We start from the raw sequence: 21233 nt of genomic DNA on the forward strand, positions 1-21233 counted from the left end.
GGTTCCCGCTGAGCTTCTCCCCACCTTCCTCCGTGCCTCTGCAGTGCCAACTGCACATGCTCTGGGTGACGGCTTACCCCTGTCATCTGGCAGACTGGGAGCCACGCTGGGTGGAGAACCTGCTGTCTTCTTATTTCCTGGCCCAGAGAGCAGGACTGTGTGGCAGGCGTGCAGCGGACAGGGACAGAGTGGGAAGAGAATGGGCAGGGCCGGATTTCATAGAGCCTGGTAGGCCATGCTGATTGGTTCTTAGTGCAATAAGAAGCCATTGGAAAATGTTTAAATCAAAGTGACTTTGATCTGACTTATATTTTTTCAGATTTCTTTTTCTTCATTTTAATACTTAACATAAAGCTACTGCACTAAAGGCAATATAGTATTTGGCAAAGGGATAAAGATATAGATAATTAAGACAAAACAGCAATTAGAAATAGGTATCCACATATATATGGCTCATCGATTTTTTTATTGTGTCAAATATGCATAGCATAAAATTGACCATTTTTACAATGCTTACATGTATACTTAAGTGGTATTGAGTACACTTACATTGTACAATTAGCACCACCATCCATTTCCCAAGCTAATTTGTCTTATAAAACTGAAACTCTGTACCCATTAAACAATAAAAATTCCTCTTTTCCGCCCTCTCCCCAGCCCCTGGCAACCACCATTCTGTTTTCTGCCTCATGAACTTGACTCCTCTAGGTGGCTCACGTAAGTGTCATCGTACAGTATTAGTCCTTTTGTGATTGGCTTCTATCACTCATCATGTTTTCAGGGCTCATTTATTTATGCTGTAGCATGTATCAGAATTTTCTTCTTTTTTATGGTTGCATAATATTACACTGTTATTACATAACAGTGTAATATTGTTATTACATTGTTATGTTATTGTTATTTTTTACGGTTACGTAATATTACATTGTGTACATGTGGCATTTTGCTTATCCACTCATCTGTTGACGGATGCTTGGGTTGCTTCCCCTTTTGACTATTGTGAATAGCGCTGCTGTGGACGTGGGTGTGCAAATACCTCTCTGAGTCTCTGCTTTCAGCTCTTTGAGGTGTTTACACAGAGGTGGAAACTGCTGGATTATATGGTAATTCTGTGTTTCCTCTCTTGAGGAAACATGATACAATTTTCCACAACAGCTGCAACATTTCACATTCTCACCAGCAAAGTATAGGAATCTGATGTCTCCCCATCCTTGCCAATGTGCTATTTTCTAAGTTTTTAAAAAAATAATAAACATCTTTAAAGTGAGTTTTTATAAGAACTTATAAACCCATGAGGGCAGATAGAATTGGAGAGAGACCACAGCAGATAAGAGATGTCAACAAATGGACGAACAATGGAAAGCTAACAGGTGATTGGCTGACTTGGGTCTCCACATTCTGAGTTGTGCTATGCCTGTGGTGAGGGGAGTGGGCAGCAAGACAAAGCAAGCCTGCCTGTGCCAGAAAATTCCTCAAAAGGCTGAGGAATTGGAGGCATCAAGTACTTTCAAAGCTTGGGTTATGGAGTGAAGCTGAAAACAGGAGGACTGGCGAACAGCGTCTGTGAGAGGAGCAGTGGGTCCCCAGGTCCCTTCTGTGCTCTACTGCCCAGCCGCCGCCCCTCCCCCACACCCAGAAGGATTGAAGGATCCCAGACCCAAGCTGCCTGTGGGGCGAAGTGTCCTACGCAGAAGGGAGAGGGGCTGAGTGAACATCAGCGTGCTGAAATCAGGCCCTGCGTGGCCGTCCCTTGAGTCCTAAACGCTGGTAGACAGACTTAATTACTGTGTTGCCACCACCACCACCAAAGCAGGAAATTGGGAGAGTGCAGTTTCTTTGTGGAAACAGATCCTCTAAGAAAGGGGAGCCACAGATACGGACAGTTGAGGGTGTTTGCCCATTCACTGTACTGGAGGTCTGGAAAGTCCCCACCGGGGTTCGTGGAATTTTTAATTTCTTCACTGTATGCGAAATCAGTGAAGGATCATCAGATGTACAGGGGAACCTCTGTTATGAAATAGACAAAAAGAACCCCCTCCCCCCAGAAAAGGTCTACTTCTTACTAAGTAGACCAGAAGATTACAGAAAATGGAAAAGTTTAAAAGAAATTACCTCGGAGGTAAGATAGTGCTTCCATTAAATAAGAAGAAGAGATTATTCCAAACAGTTTTCAAAAACTGAAAAAGAACGGATTTTTTGAAGTTAATGATAGCCAAAATAATAACTAAGTTCAAAAGACTGGTTGGAAGATAAAAATCAAGGAAATCTGGAAAGAGCAAAAAAATGGAGGTAGAAAATAACCAAGAAAAGAAAGGTAGAGGCTGAGTCTAGTAGGGCTAATGTCCAACTCATAGAACTTCTATGAAGAGAACATTAAAAAAAAAGCAGTGGAGAAAAATTGTCAGAACACAAAAACTCAAAATGGAAAGATACGCAATGAGTAATGATAAGACCTATACCCAAGGGCCCGACACAGTGAGTGAACAAGGATGACAACTGAGGCAAATCATCACAAAATTTTAGACTGTCAGAAAGGGAGAGAAGATTCTAAAAGTTTGGAAGGAACACACACACCAGGGCAGAGGTGAAGGAAGGATCAGCATGGCATTGCACCTCTTAACAGCAACACTGTAGGCCAGGAACACTGCCTTCAAATGTCTGAAGAAAAAAGTATTTTTCACCTGTAATTCCATACTTAGACAAACTATAAGTTGGGTATAAAGGAAGGATAACAACACTTCCAGAAATGCCAGATTTAAAAATCTTAGCCTTCTATTCATTCATTCTTAAGAAACCGCTGGAGGGGGAGATGTTCAACCAAAATGGTGGCACACATGGAGAAAATCCAAGAGCGTGATGAAAGTCACGGCACTGAGTCTAGAAAGCATGCAGTTTAGAGTGAAGAAGGATAACGGAATGCTTCGGGGATATCTCCAAAGGAGAAAAAAAATAAAAGCCACTGATGAATTCATCGTCTGATGCAATTAGCCGTTGCTAAGAAGAATTTTATAGTTCTCTTGAGAAGTTGGGGTTCTTAAAAAGAAACAAAGCAAATCAAAAAGCATGACCATTATTAACTCCATGAAAAATGAAAAATTCAAGAGATTTAATTGTTATGTATTCCGCAGCTTGGTAGTAAGCAAAGATAACATGAAGCAAACACCAGCACAATGACATAAAAATTATGATGCGATTATCCGAGGTAGGAAAAGGGTTTATGTGGAGGGAAATTTGAGCGCTAAAAGCTCATATTCTATGCAGACACTTAAGAAATAATATCTAGCCCTGTCTAGTGTGGCTCAGTGGATTGAGTGCTGGCCTGTGAACCAAAAGGTCGCATATTTGATTCCAGGTCAGGCCACAGGCCCCGGTTGCGGGCCAGGTCCTCAGCTGGGGGCATGTGAGAGGCAACTGATCTTTCTCTCCTTTTCCTTCTCCTTCTCCCTCTCCCTCCCTTCCCTGTAAAAATAAATAAATAAAGTCTTTTAAAAAAAGAAATAATGTCTAATATTAAAGAAATAAAACAGTAGTTGTGAAAGGTTCTAGTTTAGAAATATGGAAGGAAATGCCAGATGAAATGGCTAAAAGAGTTGATGATTGCCTCAAGGAAGTAGAAATTGAAAGTGGGTGGGTGGAACAGAGTCCTGCTTCTGTTGTTGTTGCTGCAGCTTACAGTGCCCAGTCACCATGTATATATGTATTGTCTTGGTGACAATAAAAGCAATGTAGGAAACCATGTTTGATTGTGCTTTTCAGCCAGGTGGACAGGCAGACACTGACATGCACAAGCAGCAGCTTTTGACTCCTTGCCTGCTGTAACTCTCTACTCAGATCAGGACACCACTGGGCAGGTAGGGTCTGGGGAGATCATTCCGCCATAAAGCAGCACACTCTTATGAGTGCTTTCCGCCCCTGGTGCCTGGTATTTTTGGATAGCATCCCAGAGATGTGCAGGCAGCATGAAGGGTCCTACTCCCGAAGCCCCACCTGCTCACACCCCCTCCCTCACAGCCGGCCACCTGGGAGAATCTGAGCAGAATGCAAGCTTTATGTGGGGATGTGCTTATGGAGCAGGTGCTGGGTTGAAGGGCTGCCCGAAGAGACCAAAAATCAGAATTTAAGACAAGGGGACCAAGTTGAGATGTTCTTGGATTGTTAGGACCCTTGGGTTACTTTTGCCCACCTCTGCTTTCAAACAGAATTACCTTATATTCCCAGAAAGTCCTCATGGGGCAGGGCCTTCCCAGTACAATCTGTGGCCAGTTTCAGAGTCTTGTCATCCAGGCCCTGCTGGGTGAGGGGTGAGGAGGCCTCACCAAATGGGCTGGGTGTTGTTTGGAGTGGGCCCTCTGCTCCACCCCTTCTGCCAGTGAGGTGTATGTCTCTCTCTCTCTCTCTCCAGGTCCACCCACGACTGGCTAGGAACTCCAGATTTATTGCCCCAGATTTCTTTCTTTCCCAACACTCACTAATGTCCTTGACATTCCATGGCTGCATTAGTCAGGAGGCAGAGGTCAAGGGGAGGGGCTCTGTCTCCAAGGGGCCCAGGGTGCCGCAGGACAGGGGTGGTGGTGCCGGCAGCACTACGGGCTGAGCATTCACTTTAAAATGAGCCTTGTGATGTCACATAGAAACAATCACTTCTCTAATGGGGTTTACTCTTTGAAAGAAAATACGCTAGTTCAGCCAAGGCAGAAGTTGTTCTCCCAGTGTTCCTTTTCATCAGGGTGTGATGCCTGAGGTTGCCTGTAAGAATGTGAGTTGTGCGAGGGGAGGCTCAGCAAGCCTGAGGCTCACCTCTCCTGATATTTCTAAGGGCGCAGTTTCAGGCTATTAACAGAGCCAGGAGCTGAATGCATTGTAGGGCCCCTGATTTTAAAGAGTTACTGATTTTGAAGAAGAGATGGATCTAACCTTTAGCACTTATAGTGTGCTATTGTACATGTGCTATCTCATTTGATCATAAACTTTTCCATGGAAGTGAGTACTGGTATCACCCCATCTTAGAGTCATTCATTTCAATTGTCAACTGAGGGCCAGATAAGTTAAGTACCTTGTCCAAGGTCAGGCAACAGGTGATCCATGCAGCCAGGATCCACAAACAAACCTGATTCTAGAGACCAGATACCTCCCTGAATTAGTTAGAACTCTCGTTTGCAGGAGAGAGAAACCAGCTCCATCTGGTATAAATGATAGAGACGTGTTGCCTCATGTAACTGAGTGGATGTGGAGTCCACCACAGCTCTGTCAGACAGTGCCTCCGTCCCTTCTCCACTGTGTGTGTGATATCTTATTTTGTAGATGGTTTCCTCTTCTCGGGTGGGGGCAAGAAAAAGGTGGGGGGCAGGGAGGGGAGAAGATAGATGCAGACAGCTTCAAGCTTATATCTTTTCAGCTCAGAATCCCTATGAAAAAAAGAGACAGTTTGCTCTCCTTTCATTCTAATTTAAAATTGCCGGGAAGAATTATCAATGACTGTCTACCTTAGATCATATGCTCATTTTTGGAACCCAAGTACCCTGTCCAGGAGGCAGCTGACCCTCTCCAGAATCAGTGTCGTATGCAGAGGGGGATGGAGCCGTGCCTCAGAGAAGGGGTGTGCAACTTACATTGGGAAGGGTGGGCAGAAGATCCTGCCCAACTTAAAAAACAACAACAAACCACAGCACTAATTTGTTAAACTTCTATGATTCACATGCCTCTTATTACTATTTCCGTGTATTTGAGAGCACATCTCAACTTGGTAGCGGAATCAGGAGCATGAGCTCCGGAGCCAGCCTGGCCAGCTGCAGAGGCGGTGTTCTCAGAAGCCTTCATGGGTGGGAGTGAAGCAGAACTCAGGACTTGGTGCAGAGAGGCTCCTGGTGAGGCAGAAACCCCTCTGCCATCCTGCAAGGACTGGGGCTCCAGAAAGAAGTACCCTCATTTTTATACGAAGACTGAATTTGGAAGAACTAAGAAAACATCCGAGAGGTTCCCAATTACACTTAGAATTCTGTTTCTTTGTTGGACTGCTTCGAAAGCTTTTAGGTGCTGGTATCATTAAAAAGGAATTTAAAAAGTTGCATGCATTGTTAAGATTGATCTAGATTAAAGGAAATAGATCTTTTTTGTTTTTGAAAGATTCAGAAAACCTGAGGTGTAGCCCCAAGCTATGACCTGCCTGGCCTGTCTCTGGGAGGAACCAGAAGTTCTCAGGACACGTCAGTGTCTTGGACCGTAGGGAAAGAAACTCGAGCTAGAGAGTGAGAGAGGTCATCACAGAGACACTTGCAGCATCTGTCCCTGAAGCCCAGGTGGCATCCGCAGGGCCACTTTGGGGAATGGTTCTCAACATCATGACTTTATTTGTCACGGAACCACTTTCGTCCTCACTGCTTCGCAACCTGGACTAGGGACAGGGAGCATCCAGCAGTTTAAGCCTCTCACTAACTGCTTTTTTCAGCTGGTGTGATCTTTTCCTGGTGGATTCTGTGGGTTCACTTAAGGCTGTTGACAGTTAGCAACGAGATTATCAAAGCCTGAATGAAGTCCGTGCCTGTCCGATGGGCCATGTGCCAGGCGCTGGCACAGACGCAGACCCCAGGTTCGGCCGTGTCACGCCCACGGCTCGCCCTTCGCTCGCCACTCTCCTACCATACCCAAGATGTAAGTTTTTCAGGCTTTTTTTGTGATCTGATTTGTTGGGGGTGTTAGAGTTTTAACTCTCCCTGCTGTGCCTCCATGTCCGTTTATTCTTTGGGTGAGTTTATGTACTCAGGGACGGGGCTGAGGATTCTTTGGCAACTAGTTGCCCAGTGCCATTGGTTTATTCCCTATCATTTTTCAATTTTTAAGTGACCAGCTGTGTTCTAGTCCATTTATCATAGATCTTATTTACTAGAGAAGAAGCTGCCTTGAGGCAGGGGGGGTGAAGCTGAGAGTCATGTGCTACAGGCAGGCAGGCAGGCAACTAAAGCTTGCAGACAGCCATGCTGCAGGCTCAGCTTTGTCTAGCTCCAGGGAGACAGGTTTCCTTAGTGTCCCTTCCTCCAGGCTCAGCCTTTCCCAGCATCGATTCAATTACTCAACAGGATTCAAAGAAGTATTTATTGACAACCCCTCAAGTCTGTTATTCTTGGCCCTAAGGATGTCTCACCTCACTGCTGACATTTTCTTTGTGCAGTTTCTCACTCCCCAGTGTCCTGGTGGGCCGTCCCTTTCCACCCCAGCCTCAGCTCAATCCTGCCTTCCCTCCTTTTGGTCTCCTTCCTTTGGTCCAGACGTGGGCAGAGTCTCAGCTGCCCCTCCTGTCCAGCCACGCACAGCAGCTGTATGGGCTTGTGGCGTACATACAGGGACAACCTCGCCCAGAAACCAAAGGCATGTAGGAGGTATCAAAAACAGCAAAATCACCCTCTGTCTCTCCCTCACCAAGCTTAGGAGAAGACAGATGTGCTTTCCTGAGTCTTGCAAGGGTCGTGGAGACAGAGAACCTGCCACTGCTGTGGGTTCGGGCTCTGTAGCAACTTGGAACCAACTGGAAACCCTTTACATGTGTCAGAGAACTATTAAGAGGCTCAGTGCCCTTAAGAATGTTTCACTTTTAGTCATTCAGTAAATCTCGAGACAGCACCAGGTTCTGATCTGGGGAGGGTCTCCACCTCCTCGTACCCCTCTTACCCAGCTTGCTTTTATGGTATGGTCTTTCAAAGAAAAGCTGTCAAAAGTTTGTTTTTTTTTTTAAAGCACCAGGTTCTGAATGACTATCCCTCAACTATGAGAGGTAGGTGGAACTTAGCAGCAAGCAGCTGCCCGCCTGCCTCCCAGCTTTCTCCTTACCATCCAACACACACGGAAGGAGCCCCCGTTCCTTTTAAAGGCCTTCTGAGGCCATAAAGGTTTTTGAGGACATTTTATAGAGCTGGAGCATAGTTTTCCTATTTTAAATTATTATAGGGGTTATAGTTACTATGTCTTTATTTTTATGACAAGTTGTCAGTATGGCCTTGATTTATTTGATCCTGGGCTTTTGTTCAAGAACACAACCTCCAATTAAATGTGGTTACTGCGGCAAACATGATTCTCCTTAGAATGACCCTCTTTGGGGCCATTTCCAAAAACTCATTATGGTGTAAAGTCAGGGCTGTCTGTTCACGTTCATGAGCATTTCTGCTTGTGGTCACTCAGTTTTCGCATACGGAGGGTTAGAGGGAACTAAGGCTGTGGTCTGGACCCAGAGGAGACTGGAGGGGGAGGGGAGAACCTTCCCCAGAAGCTAAGTGGGTCACTGTTCAGAACCAGACGGCTTCAGTGGTGGGAGGGGCCTTCTCCTGAAGAGGCCCGAAAGCTACTCCAGACCCCAGCACTCGGCCCTGCCCCTCTCTGCAAGGCACTGACCCTCCTAGGGTTGTCTCGGGCGCATAGCACCAAGCCTGTCTGTCTTAGACCATTCGGTGGGACAAATCCTGTAGAACCCAAAGCACTGATAAGTGTCTATCTCTAATAGACCCTAAATCTCGTCTCAATTAAAGCAATGTCTGCTCCCCGCTTGTATGATATGGCCACGCCATAAGCAAGTCTTGGTCTGTTTTCTCAGAATAACTGGCCAGGGCTATAAACTGAATGTGTTCCTCCAAATACCACAGACTGGGTAGCTTAAACAACAGGAATTTGTTTCTTGCAGTTTCTTGCATTTACAAGGAGGCACAGAGAGACAACCACTGAACGTGGAGACCAGTACTGTGGTCCCAGTCTGCCAGTTCATCTGCCCATGTGAAATCACCAGCAAGCCATCCACTTCTCCGGGCCTCTTTTCTCACCTCTCTGGTCTCAACACTGTGGTTGGCTTTGTGTGCTGCCGCAGGTGCCGCCGGGGCCCCACCTAGACCCCTTCACCGGGTGGGCACATCCATTTCCAGCTGCAGCGATTGCTGGCTAAGGTTTTGCAGGCAGGGCTCCCTAAATCCCTATTTCAGGCTCTGCTTTGGAGGAACCCAATCAAAGACACCTTCCTCATAGTGTTCCAGAATCAGATAAGATTCTCGATGCAGAGGCCCTCCAAAAGGCAAAGTATCACTGGGGTTTTAGTGTGGCCTTGGACCAGGCTGTAAAAATACCGGCTGTAAAAATACCAGCTGCAGCTTCTTGGCTGAAGGCCTGCGATGGAGGCAGATAAGGCACCCAGGGGGGGCAGCGCTGTTCCCAGGCATCCCAAGGATGTGGGCCCAGGCTCTTCTTCCTTCCCCACCCAGGAGCCCAGGAGAGTGGGCAGGCAGTAAAAATGGGTTTGCTTGAAGTTGAATAATTTTTTTTAAATGATAGGCAGTGGCCAAACAAGTTTCTCCCATGTTGGGAGGAAAAGAAGTGAAGTTGCAAATCATTCAGACCTTGGAACAGAATGAGGTCACAGAAATTCCTGCTTTTGCTTCGGGTGCAAGGTGGGCAGAAGTCCCATTGCAAACTGCGCTTTCTAAGAGGTGCCAGTTTCCGAATATTTAAAAATCCCAAAGAATTTATTTTTAACAGAACATTTCAGAAGGAAATTAGGGTGTGTGTGTGTGTCAATGAGAGGAAAATGGGAAGGGAAAGAGGGATCTGCGTCCCTGAGGTCTGGAACACTTGCAGTGTCCCTGGTTAATCATTGACGCCTCAGGGACTGATGGGCCACCAGAGCTGGCCCTGCTGCAGGGGGCCGGAGGACTTGCTGGTGGAATGCTGAGGACACCTTGGGTACAGTTAATGATTCATCCATGCCCAGCTACAGTGCTGTGCCCTCCCTCTCTCCGGAGCTCACAGAAGGCTGGGTGATCATCTTCTGGAGGCTAGGCCGGTCCTGCGTCGTGGGGTGGGGGAGAAGATAACAATGTTTTGCAAATTCACCGCATGACCAGGCTCCTCAAGGGCTTCCTTCTGTAGGGAAGAGTTTCTTTTCCTTAGTTGTTTCCTGAAAATGTGCTTTAACAGATAAGAATCTGTCTTTAACAGAGTCATTGTTGTCTGATATGCCTCCGCATGAACCTCTGTGCCAACACAGTGTCACAAGATGACAAGTTTTTTATGTAGGTTCATGGCATTTGTCACCTCCGAGCATGCATAATGTTTATTCATGTGGTGTTTTTATTTACAGGGCTAAGTTTAAGTACTTTTGAGGGCCTCCACAAGTTACTGAATGTGCTAACATTCATTATGTAAACACACTAATATAAACAGAACACATTTTCATTTAATTTTTTTCCTGTTTTACAAAATTCAAGGGTGTTGTTCACATAAATATCAGAGAACAATAGTTAAGTAGAAGGAAAAGAGGAGACACCCAGAGACAACCATTGTCTTTGTTTCACATTATAATAGATGTGAAAGCCGAATGCGGTCCCTGTCACCCTGAGGTGGGACACCAGTGCCTTGGTGAGGCTGCAGTGGCTTTGGCCTCTGTTGTCTGCTTCTGGGGAGGTGACTTCAGAATAAGCATGCCCTCGTGGGTAGCTGGTCTCTGACCTAAGTATAGTTTGGATTTGGAAAGGAAAGAGATTGTTATGTGTTTGCTTGTTCGTTTGATTCCAGAAATCACAAACAAGATGGGTAATAGTGATTGGAGGTTTTGGGGGAGGGGTTGTTTTCCTATTGAGGCCCGACTACGGATGAGTGAGAATGGGAGGCGGGCCTCGTGAGGTTCGCATGGCACAGAAGGGGTGGCCGAGGACCACAAGGGAGTTGCTGTGGGGATTTCACCTGTGATTCCAGGACCCCTTTCCTAGGAAGACATCCACACCCTGGCTACTGAGAAACGGGTCTAAGGGTGCGCTGGGGGCTGGGCACCCGGGAAGGGAAGCAAGCATAGTCAGAAGATGACAGCTGCTGCTTCTAGCTCAGTTATTTCTTCCTTAGCTGCTTAGGGAGTTGATGTGTTAGTTTGCCCGAGCGCGCATGCACAGGCCGCCTCCTCACCCCCTTTCTCCCACGTGCTGATACGGCATTCCCTCTGTCCTTACTGGGGCTGTGAGGAGGGTTATTACTACAGGCCACTGAAGACCTTCATTGTGAGTTCCATTTGGGGTCACCCAGGGAATTTGGGTTTTTCTTCATCTGTACTCAGTCTCTCTTGTCTTGGCGTGGATACATGGATGAAAGCTTTGGCTACCACGTTCTGTGGTGCAAACATTGTCTTTCTCAAGAGGTTTCTGTGGTGTCTTCAGTGCATTTCCAGTACTAAAATCCCCCCGTTCGGGGTCCCAGGCCATGTATCAATCGACAGGCCAGTCTGAGCCCTGCTCCTTGGAAGATCAGTCCACTCAGGAGCACCTGATCCATTCAGGGCTTGATGCCCTGGGGGGAATTTCTTTCAAAGAAACCTAAAGTGTAAAGATTTGTTTTTTTGGAATTTATCTCTGTTTCCCTCTCTTTGGGGAAATATCCTATCTGAACAAATTACTATGAGGCTCAGATGCATCAAGTGCTTAGAAAAGTGCTTCCTTAAGATACTCAGACTCAGCAGAGGTGGGTGTTTCCTACTAGCAGAGAAAGACAGCGGTCCAGAGCGGCACTGCCCCGCAGAAGCACCGGGCAAGGCCCTTAGGTGGTCGGGACTTGCCTAGTAGCCACGTTAAAAAGTAAAAAGAAACAAGTGAAATTAACGTTAACAATATATTTTTATTTAACCCAGCATGTCAAAAATACTACACTTTCAACATGTAATCCATGTTTTTAAATTATTGAGATATTTTACTTTTTAAAAAATACTAAGTCTGCAATACCCAGTGTATAATTTATGCTTACAGTGCAGCTCCGTTAGGACAAGCACATTGCAAGTGCTCCTTCACCCCGCATGGCTAGGGGCTGCCATAGCGGGCAGCTCAGGTCTAGAACCTTGTTCTTCAGCGTGAGTTCTGGGGACCAGCAGCATCGGCATCATCTGAGAGCTTGTCTGAACCGCAGAACCTCAGGTCCCGCCCAAGACCTACAGAGGCAGAATCTGCATTTTAATAAGTGATTCATTTGCATGTTAGAGTGGGAAGCACTGGTCTAGACTCCCCAGGCCCATCCCCACCCCGTGGGGTTCCAGCTTAACTGGTCCAAGGTCAGGCCCACGCACTTGCATTTTTCAAAGCTCCCTGGCTGATTCTAATATGCAACCAGGCTGGAGGGTCAACTTGTGTAGTGGGCCCTGGAGCCAGGATGCCTGACTCTGATACTTTCTACCTTCAACACCTTGGGAAAGCTACCCAAACTCTCTGGGGCTCGATTTCCTCACCTCTAAGTCCAGATGAAAATAGTATCTGCTTCAAGGGTGGTTATGGGGATTACATGAGTTAACACTTGTAAAGGACTCCGAACAGTGCCTGGCACACAGGAAGGACTCCTTAAATATAAGCTCTCCCCCTGTTTTCTTTCTCTTGAAGGTCCGTGGCTACCCAGAGCCCCGTGTGGCATGGCACAGAAATGGGAAGCCCATCACCAGCGGGGGCCGCTTCCTGTTGGACTGGGGCATCCGAGGGAGTTTCAGCCTTGTGATTCATGCTGTCCGTGAGGAGGACTCGGGGAAGTATACCTGCGAAGCTACCAACGGTAGTGGTGCCCGGCAGGTGACAGTGGAGTTGACGGTGGAAGGTGAGTCCCAGGAGGTGAGGGCCCTGGTGGGAGCCGTCTGCTTCCCCAGGGCCTGCAGCTCCTGCTCCGGCCATCTCTTGGGAAGGAACCCACGAGAGAGAGTACATCCATCCATAAACTCAGGTGGTCCTTTTTAATCTAATGGGGAAAACGTGGTCCCTGAGAACAAGGGAGGCATCCCCGGAGACAGCGTTTGTCAAACTACACACGACCTCGCTGTCCTGCTCCAGCCTCCCCATGGCTTCGCCTCACGCTGACACAGAGACCAGACTCTGCACAGCCCTGCCCTGTCTGGCCCCCCAGACCATCTCCTGCCGCTCCTCACCTGCTCACTCCACTGGGGGCATGCCGGCCCTCTGCTCTTCTTGGAGCAAGGCTTCAGCGCCTGCGCCCCGTGGTTCCTCTCCAAAGGAAGAGCTCTTTCCGTAGCCCTCCACCTGACTCACCCCCCTCACCGCCTCCAGGTCTCTGCTCAGTGGTCCCCTTCTTAGCATTCCCTTTCTGACCACCCCACCCCCAGGGCTCCCTGCCTTTGCACTCTACCTGAATTTTCCCTCTAAGGCTCACATTCTGTTGTCCCCCTATCACCCACCACTGAGTGGAAGGTCCAGGAGGAAGGGACTCTGTCTTGTTCACTGCTGTTTGTCCAGCATCTAGAGAACCTCCTGGCTCACAATAGATGCTGAAATATTTAGAGACTGAATGAGCAGTATTTATTATCATCATTACAAAGTAATAGATGCCTCTTATAAAAATTGTGTAAAACTAAAAAAAAATTGTGATAAACACACCAATGTGTTAACACTGATTATTTTGTCTTTTTGTCTCCTTTATACTTTAAAAAATTCTTTTCACTTAAAAACTTTCAGGAAAAAAAGCATCTGACCATACATTAAGCTGTTGCCTTTGCTGCTAGTCCAGCCCCCACATACCAAAGCCACTTTGCCAGTGAGGACATTTCCAGTTCAGGCTGTTGGCTGGTGAAAGACCCGGCATCTGAAAGGACTTGGGGGTTTGTCAGACCCTCAGAAGTAGGGCAAGATTCCCTTGACCCCTCCAGGCCTTTTCAAGGGCTTATAAATCAGAGGGTCAGGCTTACTCTTTCCTCTCTCAGAAGACAGTTCTCCCAACCTGGGTTTCAGGGGACACTGTTTGTGAGGATCACTGCATCCAGGGAAGGTTCCAGAAGGTGGCAAGGGGCACCTGGGCCAATGTTTTTCTTGTTTACCTACATCATAGGAGGACAGACTGTTTCACAGAACAGAATATGCATAGTTTGGATAGTTTCACCAAATTCTTCAACTGAGTGACCTGTTCCTTTTAATGACCTTCAAGTGCCTGTGGGCTAGGGCATTCCAGATGGAAAGGAGCCCCAGTTAGTCTCTGAATGGCCCTCAGTCGGCCAGTTCTGGGGCTGTTCTTTCCCCTACGTTATGCACTTTTCAATGCCCAGCGTTTGAGTTGAGGCCCACAAATAAGAATTACTTTTATTAGTAAACCTGGGCTGCCTGGCTCACATAATAGAAATTAATTTTTCCACAGTTCTGGGGGCTGGAAGTCCAAAGTCAAGGTCCAACAGGGTTTGGTTTCTGGTGAGGAATCTCTTCCTGTTTGCAGACAGTAGCCTTTTTGCTGTGTCCTCACATGGCAGAGAAACAGCGAGAGTGAGAGCAAGCTCTCCGTGGTCCCTTCCTCTGCAAGCAGGGCACCAGCCCTTGGGATTAGGGCCTTGATCTTACGACTTCTTCGAATCTTTACCACCATCTCATAAGCCCAAACAGTCATGGGGATGTGGAGGTGAGGGAGGTTAAGGCTTCAATGAGGATTTGGGTGGGGACACAAAAATCCAGCCTATAAGCCCCTGTTTCTGATATTCCGTTTGGAGCTAGGGAAGAGAGTAATTATGAGTCAGGCATCCAAAGTCCCAGTTGCACCTTTTACCAGTCAGGAGTGTGACTTTAAGCCCCTGGACCCCTGTTTCTGCAGAATAGTATTTGAATTCAGTGGTCTCTAAAACCTGGGCTAGCCCTAGTTTTCCATGATCCATTTTTTAAAAAATATTTTATTTTTTATCTTTAGAGGGGAAGGGAAGGAGAGAAGGAGAGAAATATCAATGTATGGTTGCTTCTTGTGAGTCCCCTGCTGGGAACTGGCCTGCAACCCAGGCATGTGCCCTGACTGGGAATTGAACCGCAATCGTGTGGTTCACAGGCCTGCGCTCAATCCACTGAGCTACACCAGCCAGGGCTCCATGACCCATTTTTAAGGAATGGAGTAGGTCATGAATGCAGGGGTGGTATGTAAAACCTAGGTAGCATGAAACCTTTTTTTCCAGTTCCCATGGTTGAGAAAGTTAGATCTGATGTCTCAACTTAGCAATAAAAATTTTAGTCAGGGCAGAGGGCAGGAAGCAAGGCAGGAGAGGCACAGCAGAATTAGAGAAGGTTCAGGCTCTCAGTCCTGCCCCGTCCTCTTTGGTTTTAATCTGGGGACACTCAGGCCCAAATCGCATCAGATGCATGTCTCCCAGAAGGTAGAATGGCCTAAAGGCTGCAGCCTCTTTACATGTGAATGGCCTGTACACATTCTGCTTCTGCATCGAAGGCAGTTCCGGCTGATGTGTGGTTTGGGACCAGCCCTCAGACCATAAGTCTGGAAAGATCCGCTCTGATCCCTTCTGCCATGGGTAACTGGTTGACTGTGCCAGGCCAGCCCAACTCTGACAAAGGGAATCTAGCAGCCCACCTGCCTTCTTCTCAACTTTCTACTGTGCTTCGTACGTGGCAAGAGCAGAGGTTCTGGAATTAAGAGTGTGATCCTTACTTTCAACCCTTTGGTGCTCAACCTCAGAAAGCTGTGCTAGCTGATGGGCTTGTATTTGACCTCCACAAATGTCTAACGTTTTGGAACCTTACTTTTCTTTCTGTGAGCTGGCGCTCATGGCTGCCCCACAGAGTCAGGTCAGGATCATGGCTGCCCCACAGGGTCAGGTCAGGATCATGGCTGCCCCACAGGGTCAGGTCAGGATCATGGCTGCCCCACAGGGTCAGGTCAGGATCATGGCTGCCCCACAGGCACAGGGTAGGCGCCCAATAGTCAGTAGCCTTGTAGTGTTTGAGCCCGGTATTAACATCCCGAGAACCACATCAGGGGGATCCTTGCACAAGAGTAGAGGAGCGATGGCCCTGCGAGCAAGGCGCGTGTCCTCATGGAGGATAGTGCGTGTTTCTTGGCCCTGGTTACCAGATTGGAAGTCAGGTGAGGGCAGGGCTGCTCTCTGCCAGAGGCCGACGGCTGGAGACACAAAGGGCCATTTAAAGGGCCAATGCATACATTTTCCTTTGCAGCCACTTTACCCTGGGCTCCGGCAAAGGTGGGGGCAGAGTGGACCAGAAACACTTGAGGGGAGACTGGGCGTAGTGGTTTTGTGGAGAGGCCTGAGAAAGCAGCCACTAGGATCCCGGTGCTGAGTCACCCCAGGCCCACACAGCAGGAGCCATCTTGCTCAGGCAGAGCCCTCCCCTCATCTGATTTCCAACTGGGTAACCAGGGCCCAGAAACAGGCCATACCCTCCACGAGGAGAGCACCTTACTGACAGGGCCATTCATGGCCCAGTGCAGTGGGCTGCAACTCTGGTCTAAACCCTAGAAAGACTCTTGGACACCAGCCCTGACAGTCACCCACCTCAGAGGACTGGCCACAGAGGCCTGGTGCAGAGCAGGGAAGAGACCTGGTACCTGCCCTCCAGGACCTTTCTCTTGAAAGCAGGGGCCACGGGCCTGTTCTCTAGCACAGCACTGTCTTTAAAAGATGCGTTAACACTGATTATTTTGTCTTTTTTTCTCCTTTATACTTTAAAAGATGTGTTAACACTGATTATTTTGTCTGGAAATGTAACATGAGCCATATATATAATCTTAAGTTTTCTAGTAGTCACGTTAAAAGAAAATGGGTGAGATCAATTTTATTTTTTACCCTTACCCAAGGACATTTTTTAATTGCTTTTAGAGAAAGAGGAAGGGAGAGAGAGAGAAACATCGATGTGAGAGAAACATTGATTGGTTGCCTCCCGTATGTGCCCAAACCAGGGATCAAACCTGCAACTTACGTGTATGCCCTGGCTGGGAATCGAACCTGCAACCCTTCAGTTACAGGACGACGCTCAAAACCAGTCAGCCATACCAGCCAGGGCTAGGTAAAATCAATTTTAATAAAATTACCCCAATATACCCAAGAAACTATCATTTCAACATATAGTCAATATTACAATTATTAACGAGATACTGCATATTCAACATTTGGTGGGTGAGTTTTACCCTTACAGCACATCTCAATTCAGACTAGCTGTGTTTCAAGGGCTCAATAATCACATGTGGCTACTGGCTACCATATTGGGCAGCACAGCCTTAGAGGCTCCGTTTGAATTGGGCAAAACAAGGATTGCCCAGAGAAACAAAAAGAACACCCCACATGTAAACAGGGTGGCGAGTGGTTCTGGGCCATCGGTTTCATCTGCAGAGTGACCCTGGGGTGTGGGGGGAACGAGGGCCGGCACTGACATGAAGGATATGCCCCAAACCTGGTCATCTGAGTGTGAGATGGGCCTTTGTGTTTCAGGGACCAGAGGGTCACTTAAGTGATTCCAAGTAACAGAGGTTTAATTTTAAGGACATTAGCTCAGGAGCTCAGGGAAAGCCAGACTGGGAGGCCCAGAGGAGGCCCAGGCCTCAGGATGGCTCATACTCACCTCATAGGATTATATTTTGTGAACAAAGGGGCACATGAGCCACCTGGAAACCTTCTAACGTGCAGATTCCGATTCTGTGGGTCTGGAGTGGGGCCTGACTGTGTGCAGCGCTAACCAGCCTGAGGTGGTGCCCATGGCCCCAGAGCACATTCTGAGTAGCAAGGGAGGATTCGGTCCCAGACAGGGTATATTTAGCCTGGTACAGTGTTCTCAAATGGGAGCGTGCATTGGAATCGCCCGGAGGTCTGTCGGAAGCACAAACTGCCAGGCCCTGCCCCAGAGTCCCTGACTTAGTAGTTCTGGGACGGCCTCAAGAATGCTCGTTTCTAACAAGTTTCCTAGTGATGCTAATACTGCTGCATTCTGGGACCGATAGTTTGAGAACCGCCTGGCTAGTGCTTGTATCTGCTGTTGCAGTTTTCCGGAGAAGCAGAAGGTAGATCACTCCTATAGGCGCGCTGTGGGGATAGTGCAGGTTAGGTTCCAGACGTTGAAGCAAGCACTGCAATGAAGTGAGCGGTGATCTTAATGCTGGTGGAGGGCCTTGTCTTCGATTTGTAAAAACGCACTGTCTATGAAGTGCAGTAAAGCAAGGTTTGCCTGCATGTTAGACTGGCCAAAAAGTCCATGTGTTTCTTTTTCATAAAGTAAAAGACCCAGTTTTCATGTTCACCAATAACTTTATTGATTTGGATATTTTTAGTATGTTGGCTATCTCCCGCATGGTAGAATGTTGATTTATCTCAACTTATGCCTCGATTTGATCACTGTCAATGTCAATTGGTCTACCTGACCATGGAACATTGTCTAGTGAGAAATCTCCAGCACGAAACTTCGCAAACCACTTTTCACACGTTTGATCAGTCACAGCCCCTTCTCCATACACTGCACGAATCTTGTTTTGTGTTTCAGTTGCGTTTTTCCCTTTCTTAAATAATAAAGCAGAATATGCCAAAATGTTGCATATTTTCTTCCATCTTCAATATTAAAGTGGCTACACAAAACCCCACCAATTTTGACAAGTTTTTTTTTAACCCATGCTGATATGACAGCTGTCACAAACAATCTAACTGTTTTGAATGAAGTTAAAGACAGCTAAGCACTACTGGAGCCATCGTACAGAAAAACCGAATGAACTTGTAGGCCCACCCAAGGGAGGGAGAGAGAGAGAGGGAGAGTGAGCAAGCAAAGATCTGGCTCACATGATTATGGATGCCGACAAGTCCTAAGGTCTGCAAGTGGCAGCCGGAGACTCAGGCCACTTGGTGGTATAGTTTCCATCCAAGACTGAAGGCCTGAGAATCAGGAGAACCGATGGTACGGTTTCACTCCACAGGCCGGCAGCCTCAAAACCCAGGAAGAGCTGATGTTTCAGTTCAAGTGAGAGGCAGGGGAGAGCCGCCTGCCTCTGTCCCAGCTTGATGTCCCCTGTGAGAGAAGGTCACCCTTTTCATTCTATTCAGGTTTCTAACTGACTGGGCGAAGCCTGAATATCTGGGCATCCCATGGCTCAGTCAAGTTGGCACATAAAATTAACCATCACACTGACTAAATACTTGATTGTAATATTCCTCTATTATTTCATGGAATTCTATCAACGCATTTCTTCTTTTTTGAGCTGTCTACTGGGAATACCAGCTAAGTAACAAGAGATGCTATAAGAGTTAGCAGTGAATACATGACATCAGTTGGAAAGGCAAAAAGGGAACCTGCACACACGAGTTGTGAGAAAGCAGCAACAAGCCAAGAAATGAGTTGTGGGGCGTTTTGTAGCCATAGTTAGGAATGAGAAACAGCAAGAGAGTCGTTGGGGCCAGAGCAGAGTGAGTAAAGGAGGGGCGGGAATACATCTGGAGAGGCGGGCGGGCAGGCGTGGGACCAAGTAGGGCCTTTAGACTTGGTGATAGAGAGCCGTTGGAGGGTATCAAAATGACAGGACTTGATTCAGGCAAAGAAGCTCACCCAAATGGAAGGGGTTGCCACTGGTCTTCCGTCTGTAAGCATCGATTTCCTGGAAATTGACTGAGACACAGTTGTTTCTATGAGGAAACCATTTCCCAAACCCAAACCAGAAGGACCAGTGTACTGGGTGTTTTCAGGGCACACTAGCCTGTGAAATGAGAGAAAGGAGCTCACTTCTGCCCCTTCGCTGTTAGGCTTTTGCGCTCTTGTCCCAGAAAGATAGTTTCCTCTGCTCTTCTCTCTGCCACACCACTGGCTCTGCTGGCTTCCGAGAGCTGTCGTCCTGGCTCTGCCTTTCAGCTGCCCCAGTTCAAAACAAGGCCTGGGCTCAAGCTGCCTGCCTGCGGGGCCGGCCTCCGGCCCATCTCCTCCCTTCCCCAAGCACGCCTCCTCCCTGCCCCCCCCCCAGTACTGCAGCTTCTGCTCTTTGCACCCCCACAAAACCACTGGCTTGTGGTCCAAGCTCCCGGGCTACGGCTACGTGAGGGAGAAAGGGTCAGGTGGCAAGCCGCCTGGAACATGGCAGCAGAAGGGAGAGTGACCCTGGTGACCACTGGTCCAGCAGCGCTGGCTCCACGGCACCACCGTTGCTGAGTCATTTTGAAATCGTAGGAAGTGCTCCTGCGCCATCCGTGTTCCACTGCCCTTTTTCCAGGGACAGATTTCTCGGATCCCTTTTAATTTCACGTTGGATTGGATCGATGGCATTATGTATTTTGAGCCCATGTCTATTGGTATTGGCTGAGCTTTAAATTATTTTATTCCTCAGGAATGTCTGTTGTGATTTTCCTTTTTGTTCTTATATTTCTTTCATACTATCTTCTTCTATCTAAACTTCCTGTCTTCTCAAAGACCTTTAACTGTTTCCCTTTATATTATTATAAACCCCTTTTAATCTATTACATTCCTTCATGGCCCTTCTTTTTTTAAGGGCATATGCCTTATTTATTTATTTTTACTCAGTCAGAATCTTGAACATGTTCTGAGAGTTTTTTCCTCTTCTGTCTCATCAGAGTTAACAATGCAAATGCAGTGGAGATGACAGTTATTCTTTTTGCCCCACTAGTGTCTCTGCTGTGACATAGTTGTGTGTCGAGACTGCCCTGGCGGAAGCCTTATCTGCTATACCGAAGAGTTAGATGACGAATTATTGTACTTGGCCTCATTCTGTTCTTGAAGGACAACTTCCAGTTTCCTTCACCTGGCTCCCTTTCATCCTTTACTCTCACCTTCCGCTTTGCCTTTGTCTCTTTTCTCCATCCGTAATGTACACCCGTACCCCTTGCTGGCTCTGCTTTGATTTCTGTCATCGATGCTGCCATCATTTCTTCCCGTCTCTTATTCCTTCATCCCTTTCTCCCATCTTCACCCTGGCCCTTTCTAAGTTGCTCATAGTTCTAGCCTCTTGTTCACGCATCAGATCTTTCTGAATGTGTTAACTTTGTTCTGGGACCAAAGAACAAAGCTGATGATTGCCCTCAGGAGATGGACTTCCTTGTCAACCTCATATTTTGTTAGTATATTGCAATGAAGATTTGACATGAGGATGTACCTACAGGGTACATTTGTGTGGTACTGTGTAGGAGACACAATACTCTGTCAGGTCCATTCTGCAAGAATGTAGTTGGTCAGATAAGACTTAGAAACAAAAGTAAGTAAAAGCACAAGTCCAGTCACAATGCAGCTTGGGCTTATTTGCCAAACGACTGGCACATCAGCTCTGTATACTCAGGGGAGAATGAGACCTCTAGAGGCTGAAATGGTCTGTAACGTCTTTGTGGAGGAAGAGGGACTTTGGCTAGTCCTGGAAGAATGGGTCTGATTTTGGTTCCGATGATGTGGTTGGGAGGAAAGCGTAGAGAATTGGGGCCTCAGGTGAAGGGTGGTAGACAGGTGGAAGCAGAGAGGAGTGGGAAATAGGCTGGAGGGCAGAGCAGC

At 47.4% G+C, this 21233-nt stretch overlaps 1 protein-coding gene across 3 annotated transcripts in view; it reads left to right on the top strand.

Annotated features, from left to right (window-relative positions):
- Positions 1-21233, top strand: part of MYLK (myosin light chain kinase) — a 192266-nt gene that overhangs the window by 46412 nt on the left and 124621 nt on the right. For all 3 annotated transcript variants that reach the window (XM_037051461.1, XM_037051460.1, XM_037051462.1), the window contains one exon: positions 12378-12585. In XM_037051461.1, the coding sequence (XP_036907356.1) occupies positions 12378-12585 (208 nt within the window). The remainder of the gene's footprint in view (positions 1-12377; positions 12586-21233) is intronic.

The sequence above is a fragment of the Sturnira hondurensis genome, unplaced genomic scaffold (genome assembly GCF_014824575.4).
Source record: "Sturnira hondurensis isolate 20B ecotype Veracruz unplaced genomic scaffold, ASM1482457v3 Scaffold0007222, whole genome shotgun sequence".
In the NCBI taxonomy this organism is placed as follows: Eukaryota; Metazoa; Chordata; class Mammalia; order Chiroptera; family Phyllostomidae; genus Sturnira; species Sturnira hondurensis.